The following is an 18,691-nucleotide window of genomic DNA, read 5'->3' as shown; positions in this document are numbered from 1 at the left end:
GCCAAAGCGCTTTGCGCATGCGCCTAGTAAACCCAACGCCCGCTCTCCCCGGACTCCTCCCTGAGCCTCTTCGCCCATCACCAACATGGCCTCCGAGGCAACAGCCCCTCCTGCCCGGCGCAGACGTAGCGGGGTTATAACGTCATAGGACGGCGCCGGTAGTCCCAGAGACTGCACGTGGGCTCGCGTTTAGAAACTCTGCCCGGGCCATGGATACGCCGCTGAGGCGCAGCCGGCGGCTGGAAGGACTAAAGCCTGAATCCCCCGAGAACCCCACCTCAGTTCTGCGGGCGAGACGGGCCCTTGTGGAGTTCGAGTCGAACCCAGAAGAAAGGAGGGAGCCCGGGTCTCCTCGGAGAGTGCGGCCACCTGGCCTGGAGTCTCCCAGACATCAGCCGGAGACAAGCCCTGAATCACCCAGTTTACGGGAGGGGGCAGGCTTGGGGTCCCCCCGAGAGCAGCCAGAGCCGGGCCCAGGGTCGCCCCAGCGTCAGCGAGACCCAGGCCTGGAGTCGCCCCAAAGACAGCCGGAATCGAGTCTTGAATTCTCCCGACTTCAGCCACAGCCAAGTGGGGAGTCACCGAAGTTTTTCCAGGACCGAGAAGAAGCGGATTCGGAGTCGCCCAAGAGTAAGGAGGAGCCGACCCAGGGGTCCCCCCGACATCAGTTGCAGCCGAGTCCAGGGTCACTAGAACCTTACCCCGGTCAGCAAGCGCCGGGTCCCGAGCCCTCTCAGCCACTGCAGGAGCTGACACCCCAGTCGCCCGGCTCCCCACGGGATCAGCGTGAGCCGAGCAAGCCACCGCCGCCCGGGCAGCCGGAGAGAGACGGCCTCGGGCCAAAGAAGCGAGAAGGTTCTTCAGCCCAGGCCGCAGCGTCCAAGAAACCGAAGAAGGAGGAGATTCCTAAGATCCCGAAGGGGAAGCCCAAGTCTGGGCGGGTGTGGAAGGACCGCTCAAAGAAGAGGTGAGGTGGGGGACAGCTAGGCAGGGGTGGGGTTCTGTGTGGTGCTGCAGCCGGGGTGCAGCCAGGAGATAGCCCGTAGGTTGGGGAGATCTCACATCACTGGGGGAGTCACACAAAGAGGTAATTATAACCAGAATGTGGTGAAATGCACTGGGATCTCAGGGAGGGGTGCCCTTAAAGGACCCCTGGATAGCACCTCATCTGTGTGTTCATTCAACACGCATTTATCCTTGTCTCTGCCCTCTCTGGGAAGGGGGCAGAAGCAAGTACACCAGCAGTGAGGTCTTCATCCACCATTATCTGTTACAGTTGTTTGCCTTTTTGATAAAAGGCACTACCAAGCGCTGAGTATACAGGACGCTGCTAAGCACTGTGGTGCGGATTGGCCCGGGGAAGGGCCTTTCAAGCAGGGAGCAGCCTGCCTCTTGGCATTTAATCAGCCATCAGCTCAATGAAGCAGCTGGCACGGGGATTATCCTCATTTCACATATGAGGGCACTGAGGCTCAGGGCGGCTAAATGTGTGGTGAGGCAGGACCTGAACACAGATCCGATTCCAGAGTCTGCGTGAAAGCCCTTTACCCGTGCTCTGTAGAACCGCCTTGCATTGAATTGCAACCTCTTTTTTTTTTAACTTTTATTTTATATTGGAGCATGGTTGATTAACAATGTTGTGTTAGTTTCAGGTGCAAAGTGATTCAGTTATACATATACATGTATCTGTTCTTTTTCAAATTCTTTTCCCATTTAGGTTGTTACATACTATTGAGCAGAGTTCCCTGTGCTCTACAGTAGGTCCTTGTTGGTTATCTGTTTTAAATACAGCAGTGTGTACGTGTCCATCCCAAACTCCCTAACTATCCCTTCTAAAGGGTAGGCGTGAGGTCTTGTCTTTCTGTGCCGCGGGCAGTAAGTGCTCAATTAAATGCTTGTTGAGTGAAGGAACAAAGAGGCGCAACTGAAGAAGGAAATGTTTAGGCTGCCAGGAAGGAGAGGTGGGGTCCAGTTCGTGTTTTAGCTACTGGGAACCACTGGGTAGACAGGAATTCGTGGCTGTGAGGGCCCATAGGGGAAGGCAGTGATTTTTATGGAAGAAGCGGACACTTACTAAGGGATGACTGTGCTTTGTGCTAGGCCTTTTGCAGATGTCATTTTGCTGACCCCCTAAACCCCAAGGCGGTGGGCATTATGCCCCTCCCCCAAGCCCCTCCCCCCTTAAACAGAGAAGAAACTGAAACTGAGGGAGTGATTTCCTACAAGTCACCAATCAGAGACTTTGAAGATGGAGCGACTGTTGGACTTGGAGAAGTGGGTGGTGGCGCTGCCCCTCCACCTCGGTCCCAGCAGGTCCCAGAGAATGGTGGGGCCACTGATGGCCATGTGGGACCAGATGAAGAGGTTGGTTCCGGTGGGGAGAGGATGGTGAGCAAGTTGAGTATGGGAGCCTGGAGTCCTGGTACTCAGGAGGTGGACGGCGGGGAGAGGAGCTCACTGAGCATGAGGAGGCTGCTCCGACACACAGGCCAGGAGAAGAGAGGGTCAGCAGAGGACACCAAGAAGCAAGAGAAAGGGCGTTTTGTCCCAGCTTCCTGCCTGAGCTGAAATGCTTCCCAGCTTCCTGGTGTTTGCTTGGAGCTGCGCTCCAGACGTCTTCTTCTCCCCTGCCATCTCTGCCATCACTAAGAATCTCCCACACTGACCTCCCCTCTGTGTGTTCCCTGTAGGTGATGCTCCCTCCCAGCTCAGGGCCTTTGCACATGCTGTTCCTTCTGTTGAAAGGCTCCTCCCCTGGCCATTCCCTGCTCGTCTTCCAGGGCTCCACTTAAACATGCACCCCCTGGGAAAAGCCCTCTTTGTGCAACCCAACCAGGGTTAAGTCCTCAAGCTATGTGTTGTCATTGTACCTTATATCTTTTGTAACACCCATTTGCACAAATGCTTGTTTACGTGTGTGATTCTTGTCGGCTGCCAGCTTCCCCTCTAGACCAGAGGCTCCAGGAGAGTGAGGATTTACCTACAATAGCTAGATTCTCCCCAGAGCCCAGCACATGGTAGGCACTGAGTCAAACAAGTAGATGAATGAGAACAGAAGGTAGTTCATTCGTTCAACCAGTTTATATTTCATTGAGCTAGGATCTGGGGGTAAACATGGCTATAAACAAAACATTCTAGTTGTGAGAAATGGGTAACCAACACGTAATATATACATATATCAGTAATTAGGGCAATACAGGAAAATAACAAAGCAAGAGGTGCAGGGCGTTGCCACAGTGATTACAGATGGCTTCACTGCCACAGGGATGTGAGCAGAGGCCTGAATGAACATACTGGGAAAGAGTACCCAGGCAAGGGGGACAGAAAGTCCAGAGGCCTCGTCACTGGGCACAAGAGGAGCGGTAGGAGGTCAGAGTGGTCACAGGGCCAGGTCACGTGGGCCCACGTGGGCCCTTGCAGGGACCTGAGTGAGCGTGAGAGCCATGGGAGGTGTTGAGCAAAAGAGTGATGCGATCTGACCTCTGCAAGGACCGGTCTGGCCTGTGGAGAACAGACCTTTAGGAGGGCAGAGGGGAGACCAGGGAGACCAGTAAGGAAGCTGCTGCAGTAGAATTAAAGCACCTTCAGAAGCGGCACCAGGCCTGTGGATAAGGGCCAGAGGGGCTGTTGAATGGATGTTTGGGACCTTTGAGGAAGCAGCTTCAGCAGTTGGTGAGTGAGGCCCGAGAAGGCAGGGGCAGCACCTGCTGCACGAGGTGCCCCAGCAAAGGGGGGATGCGGGGGGGAGGGAGCCGAGGCTGGGAAGCACACGCCCACCCACCCACCCCGCCCCACCCCCCGTGCCCAGGCCTAATGCCACCTTCTGCCCAGTGCTCCCTGGGTGCACCGTCTCCCTTCTCTGAAGGGTGGATTCACTGAGCACCTACTATATGCAGAGCACTGTGCTGAGCGCTTCTCGGGCCGTGAGCCATTAATCCTCCCACCACCCTTTGTGATGGGAACGGTTCTTGTCTCCACGTAAGGGGAGGGGGAGAAGAAGCAGTGGGGTGTGTGCTGGGGGCAGGCAGGCAGAACTGGGGAGCGGGGGCGGGGGGTAGGCAGAACCAGACTGAGGACGGACAGGCGTGGGGTCAGGGTCCAGGCTGTATGTGCAGACTCCTGTGGAGCAAGAAAGGGGAAAGATGAACCAGAAGAGCCATATTGACCTTCCCCAGGGGCGGGAGTGGGCTCGGCCTGGTGCCCACTGCAGCCCACTGCTGTGACCGCTTGGGGCATGGTAGAGTGGACGTGGGTAAACAGGAGCTCTTTTGAAAGTCAAGAAATTATCGAGGGAGGCGGAAAGGCCACTACGAAAGGAAGTGCTGAGGGGGAAAGAAGGCCCGTGGGACACCCGAACAGGCTTCAAATCGTTCAAGGAGAAAGCTTCTGGAAAAGGGGCGGCACGGCTGCATGAACCCCCAAGCCCCATCACCAGTCTCAGCAGCCCTCAGCCTTTTCCTGGTCTAGTGCCCTCTTGCTCCTTGACGTCTTTCCATCTTCCTGGAATGTTTTACAGCACGTCCTAGATTTATCATCCACCCCTAGATCCTGGCGGTGTGCGTTCTTACAGAGGTAACCTCGCTTCTGTGACCGTGTCACTATCACTCTTTAGAAAATCAAGACTTCCCTGTTGTTCCCTAGCACCCACTCCATTTTCACATTTCCCCTGCTGGGACAGAGGTTCTGAATCACTGCAGGGGACCGTGACCATCTGCGCTGTTCTGAGATGAAATGGGCGCCCCAGTAGGGAGTGAGCCCCCTCTGCAGAGGCGTCCACGCCCAGCCCTCAGTGCTCGGCCGGAGCAGCGGAGCTTGGCGCTGGAGGCCGTGCAGCCCGGACTCTGGTCACAGACCGCTGCTCAGGAGCAAGGTGACCTTGGGCAATTACTTAACGTCTCTGAGTCTTTGTTTGCTCCTCTATAAACTGGAGGGAACAGGAGTTCCTACCTCAGGTACGTAACCAGGGCTTAAGAAATGGCAGTGGGCGTGATCAGGACCCTTTCCTGCTCCAAGTTTCTACAGACCTGGAGGGTCGACTGCCGGGCAAGCAGGCAGGTAGGGAAGGAGGCCCAGAGGGAGGGCACCGGGGCATCCCGCGGACTCCAAGAGCACCCAGTCTCCCCCATTCAGGTTCTCCCAGATGGTTCAGGACAAGCCCCTGCGCACATCCTGGCAGCAGAAGATGAAGGACCGGCAGGAGAGAAAGCAGGCCAAGGACTTCGCCCGGCACCTGCAGGAGGAGAAGGAAAGGCGCCGGCAGGTGAGGGGTCGGCCAGGCTGGGGTGGGAGGGGCTTGGTCAAGAGCCGTTCTCCAGGACTTCCCTGGTGGCGCAGTGGTTGAGAGTCCGCCTGCCGATGCCCCGGTCCCGGGGGATCCCACATGCTGCGGAGTGGCTGGGCCTGTGAGCCATGGCCGCTGAGCCTGCACGTCCGGAGCCTGTGCTCCGCAACGGGAGAGGCCGCAACAGTGAGAGGCCCGCGTACTGCAAAAAAAAAAAAGCCGTTCTCCAGCCTCGGGGCCCCGGGGAAGGGTGGGAAGAGCATACAGATTGGATGCCTCATCCAAGTGTTGCTGGCATTCCCCAAGACACAGCTGCTACACATCAGTGGAGGGGACGGCCTGTGCGTTCCTCCAGCGCTCCCTCACGCTTATCCCAGGGACACAGGTGCCCTGTTAGAGGTTCACGCCCAACCTCTCTAGCCTCCAGGAAGCCCCAGCAGGCAGACAGGGAGGTGGCGGTGGAGATCCACCAGGAGCGGACTTCTCAGTGGGATGTCACTCGCCTTGTGGTCCCCAGGCCACCGGAGGAGTCAGACACCTTGCCCCCAGCCTGCAGTCCCTGCCTGGCCATGGGGGGGGGGGTCAGCCACTTGGTCATCTGTCCCCTGCTTTGAGTTGCCCCAGCTCAGCCTATGGCCGAGGACCTGCAGACTGTGTGGCCTCCGCCTCATGCTGAGGCCTTATCTAGCTTCCTGTGTGGCCGTGGCTCCCTCTTGGGAAAGAGAGAACCTTCTTGTCACCGTCCCCTTTAGAGGTGCCCCTGCCCAGCCCCCAGTCCAGACCTTCCCCTGCATCTCCGGGAGCTCAAGTGTCACTTCTCCTTTCTCCCTCCGGGCCCAAGCCACCCCTACCCTGTGTTGCCAAAGACGAGGGAGGCCCCTGGCCATGCACAGCCTTGGGGCCACCGTCCCTGCCCTGCCCCACCAGGGACAGCAGTCAGCGTCGCCATTCCCAAGGAAGACTCCGTCTACACTCATCTTCTAAGTGTTCCCAGTGGGCCGGTACTATTCCAAGCCCTGTATGTGTGTTCATTCGTTTAGTCCTCAAAAGAATCTTATGTAATTATCGTCACTTTAAAGATGGGAGGTTGAGGCACAGAGCTTAAACCACTTGGCCACGGTCACACGTTTAGGAAGTAGCAGAGTCAGGATTCAAACCGGGACCAGACGCTCCGGAGCCTCTTCTCTGCAGCCTCCGCCCTTCCCAGCCCTGCGCCAGGGTGAACCTAGGAGGCCAGCCCTCACCCCAGCCCTTCATTCTAGGGGCTCGTGGGCTTCAGGGGGAGAGGGGAGACTCTGAGAGGACGGGAATGAGGGAAAGGGCCAGCCACCCCTTCTCCCCGGGCAGTTGATGAGGGGCGTGGTAAGAGGAACCACTGTCTACATGGGCCTGAGTTTCCAGGTGGGGTGCGACCTGTGTCTTACCCCGCCCCTCCCCCTCCAACCGCAGTGTCCTCAGCCGCCTGACCAGGCGCCCCCCTTCTCAGGTGAAGTCAGGAACTTCCGACCGGAGTGGGCCTCTGGGTGCTGGTCCCAGGGGCACAGGGATGGTTCCTTGCTGCCTCTCCACGCCCCAGCACCAGGAACAACCTGGAGCCGGGATAAGTGGGCCTTTTGCCCTCCTCCCTGGGAATTCTGTCAGCTCTCACTGCCTGGGAGACCAGGGCCGCCTCGGCTCCCAGACCCAATCCCCTTCCCCTGTGTGTCCAGGAGAAGAAGCAGCGCCGCGCCGAGAACCTGAAACGCCGCCTGGAGAACGAGCGGAAGGCGGAGATCGTCCAAGTGGTGAGCGTTGCCCTGCTTGCGGGACGGGACGCGGCCAGCCTGAATGTCGTGTTCCAGACACCCTGGCACCCCTGCTTTACGGCCCCCGCAGTGGCCTCCCTTTCCCCGGGGAGCAGGGCGGAGACTCCAGCCATAATAACGCCCTCCCTTCAACCTCCCCCAGATCCGAAACCCCGCCAAGCTCAGGCGAGCGAAGAAGCAGCAGCTGCGCTCCATTGAGAAGCGCGACACGCTGGCCCAGCTGCAGGAGCAGCCGCCACGGCGGCCAGCGGCCAAGGTCTGAGCTCAGCGTGGCCGGGGCCTCCTGTGGCCGAGCACCGTGTCACACGTGGCGGCCACGCGCCTCCGCTGACCCAGCACTCCAGCTCCATGGCTCCACCCGAGACGGGGCTCCGAGCCTTCAAAAGGGCTCCCAGGCAGGGCTTTGTGGCACAGACCCAGAGGTAGCCTGGGACCTGGCAGAGACTGGAGGAGGGAGGAGGGTCAGCTCGCTCCTCCGCCCCTCCCCTCCCCCTTCCCCCCTCCTCTCCAAGTGCCTTCAAACCACGAAGAGTAATTTCTGGTTCCTCAGGGAGCTGGTGACTGGCGGGTGACTCCCCAAAATATGTATGTTCTGTCTCAGAGTCCTGGGTCTAACCCAGGCCAGGAGGCCGGAAGTCAGGAATCCACCTCCCCCTGACACACCTCCCCAAAGGCTGCTCTGGCTCCCTCTGCACCCCACTGACCCTGCCACCCAGCAGACTGAATCCAGCTCCGCCCCACTTTTCAACACTTAAGGTTAAAATGGGGAGGTTGCAGGGGGCAGGGTCTCTCTAGCTCCCCCTTTCCTGTACCAGACTCTGCAGAAGCCCGAGAGATCTGATTAACTCATGCCATCCAGTCTACAGCAGAAATATTTATTGAAGGCCTGCTGTGTACAGGCACAATTCTAGGTGCCAGGGAATAGAGACAAAAGTCCCTGCCCTCAAGGATCTTTCATTCTGGTGGAGAAAACATAACAAACAAGTAAAGTGTACTGTGTGTCGGTTGGCGCCGAGTGCTCTGTGAAGCAGGGGAGCAGGTGGGAGGGGGCACGGGCGAGGTCGAGACAGGATGTCCGCTCAGCCAGCTGTCTGTCGACCGCTCCGTTTGCCAAGCGCTTGCTGTGGGCCGGGCCCTGCCTGGCACTGAGAGTAAACGCTGGGAGCCCAGCTGCGAGTGGTGGCACAGGGAACACTGGACCAAGATCCCAGGAGAGTTTCTCCCCTGGCTCGTCCACTGACGTTCCATCCACCAAACGTGTACCGCGCCAACTGCACCAGGCCCCGGGGTGCTGAGCTAAACAGACATGGTAGAGTGGAGATGCTACGGTAAGTTACCCCTCGCGCCTACGAATTGGGGGTCAGTGCTGCAGCCCTGTGCGGTCGGGAGGGAGGTGGGTGCTGCACAGATCTAGGGATTACCAGCATTGCTCAGAAGGCGTCCCAGGGAACTGTAGGCTGGCACATGTGTCAGATGAGCGAGGAAATATCACCGGCTGTGGTCACGGAGGTTGCAGGGTTCATCCAAACACTAAAGACCTTCAATAAGGATGTCCATTGCACTCTGATTAGCACAGGTTTCCCAAACTTTTGACCACTTCGGGCAATGCTGGGTCGGACAGGTAGAGATGGGGGCTCCCATGCAGCTGCTATCTGAAGGACCTTAGGTATGTGGGGGGTGCCTTTTCACGTACTAATAGTAATTGAACAGGTAATGCCTAATGGCTGGTATGCAGTCCCTGCACCTTGGGCAGGTTACCTAACCTCCCTGCACCTCAGTTTGCACATGGTAAAAAGTGGGGCTAATAGAACCTGCCCCTGGGGATTGTGGGATAAAGCGTGTAGTTAAGTAATGCGCAACTAAATGACCGAAGCGAGAAGGTTAGACCGGAAGTGCTTCCCAAACGTTTCCTCTCTCGCTTTCTACTCCAAAACTACATCACTGGTTTAATGTAAAAATCCACCCCACCCATCATCTGCTAAAAACAGCTTCAGGGAGATGCGTCCTGTGTACCTTGGGCCGTCCACTACCCTAGTCTGAGATGTCAGCGTTTTAACCTCCCATTACTCAGAGTGTGGTCCCATCGCCTCCTGGGAGCTTGTTAGAAATGCAGATCGTCCGCACACCCGCCCGGCGGCCCGTTCAAGCAGACAGGATCCCTGGGTGACTCTCGCATAAGAAAGTTTGAGAAGCACGGCTTTAGCTCACTTCGTTTCTGAAAAGGATACACTGAGTCACGTGGGGCGCTTTAACATGCAGATTCCTTAGCCTCCGACTAAACGTCCGGGCCCTGGGGAAGCCGCTGCGCGCGATCGCTCCCTGCTCTTGCTTCCCGGGGGCGGGGGGGTGGGGGGAGAATGGTCCGAGCCTGGCGATCCCCGGCCCGTGCCTCCTACGCCGAGGTGGTGCGCGGCGCCCGGTTCAGGGGGCCCCGCTCGTCCTGGGATTGGGCCCGGTCCCTCTGCGGGGGCGCCGCGCGGCTACCCCGCAGCCAGCCGAGCAGGCCTGCGGGTCCGAGCGGGGACAGGCCGCGGCCGCGCAGCGAGAAGGAGGAGGCCGAGGTGTTGGTGGAGGAGGTGCGGCGGCGGCGGCGGCTGCTGCCGCCCCCGCCGCCCAGCTCGCTGTCGTCCACCAGCACGCTCTCCAGCACGCTCCGCAGCGAGCGCCGCAGCTTGCGCAGCACGTCGGGGCAGGTGAACACGTAGAGCAGCGGGTTGACCACGCTGTTGACGAAGGCCAGGCTGCTGACGAACGGCAGCCCGCGCCACACGAGCGGCCGCAGTGCGGGGTCCGCGTGCGCCCGCGCCTCCAGCACGCTGAACACGTGGTAGGGCCCCCAGCAGAGCGCAAAGGCCGCCACCACGGCCGCCACCAGGCGCACGAAGCGGCCGGGCCGCCGGCGGCCGCGGTGGCGCAAATGCGCGCTCACGGCCACGTGGCTCGAGGCGATGATGGCCAGCGGCACAGCGAAGGCCAGCAGGAACTTGCTGACGGCCAGGGCCATCTGGCGCGAGTTGCACGTGGCATCGCGGTCGGGCCCGGGATTCAGGAGCAGCACGTTGTAGTAGCACATGATGCGCCCGTCCACCCGCGGGATGGTGTCCCGGAAGATGAAGTAGGGCACGGTGTTGAGCACGGCCAGGGCCCAGAGCGCCAGGCATACCCTGTGAGCCACGGCCACCGTGCGGTGGTTCTGCGCCCACACGGGCCGCAGCACCTGCAGGCAGCGGTCCAGACTGATGGCGCTGAGCAGGAAGCCGCTGGCGAACATGTTGAGGAAGAAGATGGAGGAGTGCAGCTTGCAGAAGGTGGTGCCCAGCTCCCAGGAGTGGCCCACGGCCAGGAAGTAGGTGAAGAAAGGCAGGGAGGCGGTGGCCAGCAGGTCGGACAGTGCCAGGTGCAGCACCCAGGTGGTGACCACGGTCTGGCGCATGCAGCAGCCCACCACGAAGAGGATGAGCCCGTTCTCCACGAGGCCCAGCAGCGAGGCCAGCCCGTGCAGCAGCACCGACGCGTGGTCCATGTAGCGGATGCTGGAGTTGCTGTGGCTTTGGAGGTGACTCATCTGCTCCAGGAGGGGACAGAGGGGCTTCATCGTGACGTTGGCCGACATCGTGGGCTCTGCGGCGGAGAGAAAGAGGCACTGCGGTGAGCAATGCCAGGAAACGGGCAACCCTGGCCAGGAGATGGGACTCTGACCCATGACAGGTATAGGTGAGGCCCCTGGGGATCAATGAAGTTGAGCAAGGGCAGTAAGGTGGGGGATGACATCTCAGCCCCACCACCTGCTCACTGTGCAACCTTGGGCAATACACTTAACCTTTCTGAGCCTGTTTGCTCCTCCGTAACATGGATGGCTGTCATACAGGGTCTAGGTCATAGGGTTGTTGGTTGTTGAATTAAATGAATGAATAATATATATAAGCATTTCAAGCAAGAGTAATCGTGCAGGAAGCACTGCATCAATGGCGCTGTGATTATCATTAAGCAGATGGCCTCAGATCACTTGGAGAAATAGGAACCAAGGTCAGGCCACGAAGGGCTCCTTTTCCCAATCCCCAGAGCACTGGGGTGTGAGCGAGGCCCCCCTGAAGGGCAGGAGGATTCAGCTGGGCTGGAGGATGGGAATGGAAGGCGGAGTCCGTGCATTTAAGGGATGACCCACCCACACACCCACCCACGGCACCCCCGGACCTTGCCTCTCTGCAGATCGTCCTGTGGCCCTTCGCTCCCAGAGCGGTGGCTGGTTGCGTGTGTTGACTGCAAGCAGTGGAGCCAGCCCCTCCTTTGGTAGTTTAAGAGGAAATAAGATAAGAGCAGGGAGAGAGCTGGGCAGAAGGAACTACCAGATTTGGGCTCCGGAGTCCCAGTAGGGCCAAAAGACCTCTCCCCTGCTCAGGGGCAGCCACAGGAAACCCAGCCCTGTTCATACTCATTCAACAGCTATTTATTGAGCGACTACTCAGCTAAGCGCTGGAGAAGCCAGCCCCTGGCCAGATGTGCAGACTCACAGCCTCATCAAGAACCTGAGGCTGGAACTTGCCTGGTGGCGCAGTGGTTAAGAATCCGCCTGCCAATGCAGGGGACATGGGTTCGAGCCCTGGTCCGGGAAGATCCCACACTCCGCAGAGCAACTAAACCCATGCGCCACAGCTACTGAGCCTGCGCACCACAACTACTGAAGCCCGCGCACCTAGAGTCTGTGCTGCGCAACAAGAGAAGCCACCGCAATGTGAAGCCCGCGCACCACAACGAAGAGGAGCCCCGGCTCGCCGCAACTAGAGAAAGCCCGCACACAGCAACGAAGACCCAACGCAGCCCAAAATACATAAATAAATTTATTTTTTAAAAAAATAATAAATAACCTGAGACCATCTGATGTGGAGCCAGTGGAGATCAGTGAGGGCAGAGGAGGTCAGGGTGGGAGGCTGCCTGCAGGAGGTGGGGACCGACAGATAGCAGGGGGTGGGAACTCGGATTGTCCTGGGCCCCCCATGACATGCCAGGGACTGTGGTAGATCCTTTACGTAGGTACTCTCTTGCTACAGCTCTAGAAGAAAACTGCTGGTACTTCTCTCCATCCCGTTTTGCAGATGAGGAAACTGAAACTCAAGTGTTTAAATCACTTACCCAAAGCTTCCCGAACAACACAGGCATGTGGAGGAAGGATAGTTTAGCACTCAGCCTGTTCTCTTTCCTCTACCTCTGCTCTAAGCACGAGATGACGGAGAAAGAAGAGAAGGAAAGTGGGGTGGGGGGGGAGGTGTTCTTCAGTATTCGTCTTTCCACGGGAGGCACTGTTGGCCAGGATGAGAAAATCCACACCCTTCTCCAGGGACCGCGGTCCTTCGTAGGGTGAGGGTGCCGGATATCAAACTAGAATTTCCTTGACAGGTGAGCTGCTTGGAGCTGGGGACATGCAGGTGGGGGGAGGCGAGCTGTTGTCCCCGTGCTCCCTGAAAATGCTCGTATTTCCCAAGCTCTAGAGTCTGCAGAGCAATTACATTCACAATGACCCTGTGAGACCGCATTTTTTAGAAGAGGAAACAAAGGTTCAGAGAAGCACAGCAACTTGCCCAGGGTCCCTCAGCTGCAGTGGAAGAGAGAGAACCCCACTCCCAGCAAACACACAGGAGCCATCCCCTCTCTGGGCTGAAACGTTCCCTTGAGCCCCATCTAAGTCCCATGGGGATGCTCAGACTGTGCCCTGGGGACTGAGTATGCTGCCCGCATACCCAGCTGGGAGGTAAGCTACTTCCCCTTGCCGGCCCCCACTTGGCCGTCTGTGCCCAGAGCCACAGTGTCACCTCCCCGGCTGAGTGAGGTGTCCTCGTTCACAAAGCACCCAGTATGGGCTTCCTGGCTGACAGAGTCCGGCCTCCAGCCTCCCCGGGTTCTCAGGGAGCCCAGCAGCGAAGGTCCTGTTTTGACAGAGGGCTGGGGTCAGAGAATGCCAGCTTTTGGTGTCAGAGACCTGGCTTCGAATCCCAGCTCCTCGGCTTCCTGGCTGGGTGCACTTGGGTCGTTTACCTTAGGACTGCTCATGTAACCCTCCCCCCAGATCGCTCCTGAGTCTGGAAAGAGAAGCTTTAATGGTTGACCACTGCACCTGGCATCTAGTTATTCCCTAGGAAAATGTAGTCCTTTCCTCCTCAGAGCAGCAAGTCCCCTGCAGTCTTTGGTAAACCCAACCCTCTGCCATCCTAGCTGGTAACAGCCCTCTCCTTTGATAAAACTGTGCCTTCTCTTCTGGGTCCAGAGAGGGCACTGAGGCTGCCCAGCCCTGGGGCCACCGTCTCCTTACCTGGGCACAGAGGGAGCACAGGATTCCAGCCCCAGAGGCAGTCAGCTTCTGCAGGCAGCGGGCAGGCAGAGGCAGGGGAGGGAGGCTGAGGGAGGAAATAGATGTCAGCCCCAGAGTGTGTGTGTGTGTGTATTTAGGGGTGGGGTGGGGGGAGGCGGGGACAGCTAGAGAGTGAGTTGTCACACTGGTGTTCAAGTAACATCCATGTCCATTGATGCGGACTGGGTGTAACTGCCGGCAGCCCAGCTCATCCTACCTCCCTTTATGAAGGAGATTTTGCAAAAGCTCAAGGTCAAGTACGAGTGCACATGGGGACATAGGTGTGAGCCAGAAAGTGTGAGCCCTAGTGTGCATGGGGGGTGCTTTTGAGAGCGACAGGTGTGTAGGAGAAGTGAGGAGGAGGGCGTCCTGTCCGTCTGTCCACTGTCCTGGACTGCCCACCCCTGACCCCATCACCCTCAGGAAAGAAACTGGTGCGGCTCCTCCCATGTGCCCGGGCAGCATGGGGGGCCCGTCTGCGAGGGTCCCCAGGGGCTCTATGGCCAGGAAGGCAGGGCGGGGCCGTGGTAAGAACACAGGCCTGGCTGTCCATGCTGCCCGCATGCCCAGCTGGGAGGTAAGCCACTTCCCCTTGCCGGACCCCACTTGGCCATCTGTGACCAGAGCGACAGTGTCACCTCCCAGGCTGAGTGAGGTGTCCTCATTCACAAAGCATCCAGCACACAGTAGGTACTCATAAAAATCAGGTTTCTTCCCGCTTGGGGAAAAATGGGTATAGGCTGCAGGGCAAAGGCAATACAGCTTTTATTTTAAATGGGCTGCGAATTCCCTGGAAGTCCAGTGGTTAGAGCTCCACGAGCTCACTGCCAAGGGCCCAGGTTTGATCCCTGGTCAGAGAACTAAAAATCCCACAAGCCATGTGGTGCAGCCAGTAATAATCATAATAAAATGGGCTGGGCTCAGAGCCCATGGGTGAGATGATTGAACTGTACACATTTGCATTGACCTGTTCCCTAAGTCTTCACTCCTGTTCGCTGACCAAGATTCCTGGGACCTTTCCTCCAACCTCAGCATCCCAGCCACCAGGATACTCAAAACATGTTAAGAACTCAGTACCCCCAGATCAGGGCCAGGGCACCCCCATAGGATTGACTCCACAAAACTCTTCCATTTTGGTACAGACTTAATACAGGGCCTGGCACTGGATACATCTGCTGACAGACTGCAATCCTGAGTGAAGAATGTGACGGGGAAACTATGGCTCCCTGTCATCCAAGTCGGAGGATCAGTGAGAGCCTTGATTAAACTAATCAGTAGCACTAGGGTAACGTCCCCTTTCCTCTTAGTGACAGAGGGTCTCCGTCTTCTGAAGACAAGTGCCTACAGCCCTCCCTAGGTAGATGTTTCCATTCCACTCGGGGGAAAGTACCTTCATCCCCATCCACCCCCCTCCACACCCAACCTGCTGAGGCCTGCTAAGGCCATGCAGGCAGTGGAGTGTGGCAGGTGACCTTGGGCAAGTAACTTCACAGCAATAAAATAGGAATTTTTTTTAAGGTGCTCCTTCTGCACGGTCCCTGCCCCAAAGTGGTGCACAGGCTGCTCTTTGGACTTAGAAAGAATCCCCGCTTGGGAATTCCCTGGCAGTCCAGTGGTTAAGACTCCATGTTCCCAACGCAGGGGGCATGGGTTTGATCCCTGGTGGGGGAACAAAGATCCCGCATGCCACGTGGTGCGGCCCAAAAAAAAACAACAAAAAGAATCCCTCCTTTCCTCCTATAACAGACCTTAGCTCTAGGGCATCAGGCTTGGGGTGGGGTCCAGCCCTCCTCCTGGCTCTCAGCCCACCCTCACCCCCTCCACCAGGTACCCTTGAGCAGTGAACACTGCACAAGCCCTGATGGCAGCCCTGCTCACCTGCAACGCTCACTCCTCTGCCCCTTCCCCCAACCCTCATTTCCAATCCTGTAATCACTGTGGTGACTGTCTCCCAACCATCCCCAAGGACAATTTATGAAAAGTTACTAAAACAAAGGAAGAAAGTACTCCAGGCGAGCAGCGCGCTAAGGCTTTTTCTAAACAATGAGGCAGGGATGTTGCTCCTGTAGGGCCCCTGGCTGCACTCCCACGTGTAAACTGCCTCCCACACAAGTCCCTCAGGCTCCACATGGGGGCGGCCTGGGCGGGAAGGAGTTGGAGTTGGGGTAGGAGGTGGCACGGGGAGGATGTTCCGCACCAGACACTTGAGAGAAAAAGTCTCATGAGCCGTGGGGACTCTAGGCTGGGGCTCCCTGGCTGAAAGCAGAGGACAGGCGCCTCCAGGAGAAGATGCGATCAGAGAACCCTGCAGAGCCCCTTGCACTGTAGGCAGGAGGACAGCCAGGCTGCCAGATGGGCCCGTGTGGCGCTCGGAGTCCGGGGGAGAGTGACGTGATCAGGGCCTTGGCAAATAGACCAGCCAGTCCCACTTTGAATGTGCCTCAGAATCTACTGGAGGGCTTGTGACGTCCAGACTGCTGGGTCCCCCACCCCTAGTGCGTGCGATCCAGAGGGTCTGGGGGTGCGGCCTGGGCATCTGCATTCCTGGCAAGTTCCCCAGAGCATGCTGATGCTGCTGGTTTGGTTGGGATGGAGAACTCGGGTTCCTTGCATCTGGTGCACTCGGAGCGGGGAGCGGCAGCTGGGTCCTGGTGGCACTGGGGGGGGGGGAGGGGGGCTGTCCAGTGACCCCCCCCAGGACCTGGAGAAAGATGCAGCCACCCCAGAGCACAGGCCATAGGCCCTGAAGCACAGCCTTCTCCATGGCTTGCAACTTGACATCAGAGCCTGAAAGAGCCAAAGTCAGGTCTGTCTCCCCATCAACCACACGTACTGCCCTGGAGGAGACGAACCAGGGTTCTGCTGCCTGTGGGAACTGTCCAGGTTCTCAAAGAGCCTTCAAGTCCTCTCGGGATCCAGCACACCGCCCACCAGTCCCTGCCCCATTCCTCTCGGCTCACCTCCAAGCCTCTGCACTCGCGGCTGCTGCTGCCTGGAATGCCTCTTCCCTCCCCCACTCATCTTGCAAGACCCCTTTCTTTCTTTTTTTTTTTTTCTAACATCTTTATTGGAGTAGAATTGCTTTACGATGGTGTGTTAGTTTCTGCTTTATAACAGAGTGAATCAGCTATACATATACATGTATCCCCCTATCTCCTCCCTCTTGCATCTCCCTCCCTATCCCACCCCTCTAGGTGGTCACAGAGCACGGAGCTGATCTCCCTGTGCTATGTGGCTGCTTCCCACTAGCTATCTGTTTTACGTTTGGTAGTGTATATATGTCCATGCCACTCTCTCACTTCACCCCAGCTTACCCTTCCCCCACCCCGTGTCCTCAAGTCCATTCTCTATGGCAAGACCCCTTTCTGTGATCATCAGTGTCTCTGGGCTCCCAAGAGAATGATCATGGCATCAAGTGTGTTTAACGAACAGTCAAGGGAATGGGCCAACTACTCCCCAGCCATGGGGCCAAGCCCAGGAGGGCTTTCTCCCTCCGGCCCTGCCTTAGGAAGCAGGCTTTCATGTTCATTTCTGTCCTCTTTAAAGTCAATAAAACAGGAAGTGAGATGCACAACAGGAAGCAGGTGAGGCATGCCCTGGAACCCTCCAGCTTCCCGTACGTGGGAGGCCCTTACGTGGGAGTTGGCCACACAAAGCAGAGGGGCAGGACCCCACATGACACCTTGCACCGGGTGGAGCACCCTAATGCCACCATCACCCACAGGTGGAGGCTTAGCTCCTCACATGGCCAATAAGCCCCTCAGTGATCTGGCCCTGCCTGTGCCTCCACCTTCATTTCTGCTTCTCCCTAGTCACCTCCTATCATCAGTCAGCATTCGTCACTGCAGCCCCACACCCTGTACATACCAGGCTGTTTCTGTCCCCTTGTGCTGTTTGCTCCCTGCTCTAGAATACCACTTCCTCCCTTGGCCTCTCTGTGAACTCCTATTCATCCTTCAAAATGCTGCTCAGAGGTTACCTCCTCTGGGAAGACTTTGCTGAGCCTTTCAGACCCTACCTCCCACACCCCTGCCTCTGCACCTCTGCCCTCCATGGTAACTTTCACACAACTGTTCCCCACCCTTATCACGAGCAACTGGAGGACAGAGACAGTTCCTATTTTATCTCCTCACCACCAAAGCCAAGCAGAGGGCCTGACATGTGGGAGGGCTCTCAGTGAACGTTTGCTGCACAGTGTGAGTCTCTAGTATTGGAGATTAGGCCCAAAAAGAACCCCCAGTTCCTCACGGTGACCAATCCGGGTCCACTGTTACTCATGGCCTGATGCAATTCTCCCAGACTCTGTTTTCACCTGTGGTGGGTACAACCCTGGGGACTAGTAACTCTCTGTTATTATTAACTAATAACTTTTCTCAGACCCACATGTATACCAGTTAATCCTCACCAAAAAATATATACATATATATTTTTTATATGCATTACATATATATGCTGCACCCAGATAATCCAGGATGGTAGGGACTGTTATCTTACTCACTCCCAGAGAAGAAAACAGAGAGGTTGAGTGGCCCAGGCAAGGCCACTCAGCCAGTGGGCAGAAGAGCTGGAACTCAGAAGCACGTGCTCCAGGGACTTCCCTGGCAGTCCAGTGGTTAGGACTCCATGCTTCCACTGCAGGGGGCATGGGTTTGATACCTGGTCAGGGAACTAAGATCCCGCATGCCACGTGGTGCAGCCTAAACAAATAAATAAATAAGTAAAAAATAAATAAACCAGGAAAAAAAAAAAGAAGAAGAAGAAGGTGCTCCAGCACCAGAACCCAGCACTTCCCAGATGACTGGACTCTCTGAGGTTCATTGTCATCAGCTCTGCAGGATAAGTAGGGCTGACTTTCTGCTGTTAAACATGGTCCACGAGCTCCGGGAAGCATCTCTGCAGCCAGCAGGATCCACAGGTGTTACCAAGTCCAAGTTCGTACTGTTTGCCACGGGACAGGCCAGTAAACTGAGAGACCAATTGTTGGGGCAAGGCCTAGCGACTTATTCAGAAAGCCAGGAGACCAAGAAGATGGTGGACTTGTGTCCCAAAGGATCATCTTGCCTGAGTTAGAACTCAGGCTTCTTTTATACCAAAAGGTGTGTGTGTGGGGGGCGGGTAAAGTCAAACACTTCCTGGTTCCAGCCAGACTCCAGAGGGGATGTGTTAATTTCTTCTTTCCTACAGCCATTCACAGGTGGGCTCGGTCAGGATGTTTCCTGTGAGCTAAACAAAGGGATTTTAGCTTAACACTCATTACCTGGG

At 57.2% G+C, this 18,691-nt stretch overlaps 2 protein-coding genes across 3 annotated transcripts; one reads left to right on the top strand and one right to left on the bottom strand.

Moving 5' to 3' along the window:
• Window positions 1–99: 99 nt before the first annotated feature.
• On the top strand, window positions 100–8,080 carry CCDC86 (coiled-coil domain containing 86). The gene is made up of 4 exons (XM_027114591.1): window positions 100–967; window positions 5,131–5,260; window positions 6,991–7,065; window positions 7,229–8,080. The coding sequence occupies exons 1-4, from the start codon at window positions 210–212 to the stop codon at window positions 7,346–7,348; spliced, it is 1,083 nt and encodes a 360-aa protein (XP_026970392.1). The 5' UTR covers window positions 100–209; the 3' UTR covers window positions 7,349–8,080.
• Window positions 7,946–13,487, bottom strand: PTGDR2 (prostaglandin D2 receptor 2). Of its 2 annotated transcripts, XR_003434431.1 has the most exons (3): window positions 13,391–13,487; window positions 9,100–10,707; window positions 7,946–8,624 (listed from the first exon to the last, which is right to left on the bottom strand). XR_003434431.1 is itself a non-coding variant. In XM_027114590.1 (2 exons), exon 2 carries the CDS (start codon window positions 10,697–10,699, stop codon window positions 9,479–9,481), a length of 1,221 nt encoding a protein of 406 aa, XP_026970391.1. In that variant the 5' UTR covers window positions 10,700–10,707; window positions 11,281–11,507; the 3' UTR covers window positions 7,946–9,478. The 2 variants fall into 2 exon arrangements, 1 of the variants encoding a protein (XP_026970391.1); XM_027114590.1 differs by lacking the exon at window positions 13,391–13,487 and adding an exon at window positions 11,281–11,507 and having other exon boundaries at window positions 7,946–10,707.
• Between the last annotated feature and the right edge of the window lie 5,204 nt (window positions 13,488–18,691).

Source organism: Aethalodelphis obliquidens, unplaced genomic scaffold (assembly GCF_003676395.1).
Source record: "Aethalodelphis obliquidens isolate GAN/ISIS:26980383/991018 unplaced genomic scaffold, ASM367639v1 scaffold14, whole genome shotgun sequence".
Taxonomy (NCBI): Eukaryota; Metazoa; Chordata; class Mammalia; order Artiodactyla; family Delphinidae; genus Aethalodelphis; species Aethalodelphis obliquidens.
The sequence above is the reverse complement of the archived record's forward strand: the minus strand, read 5'-3'. Positions and strand labels throughout refer to the sequence as shown.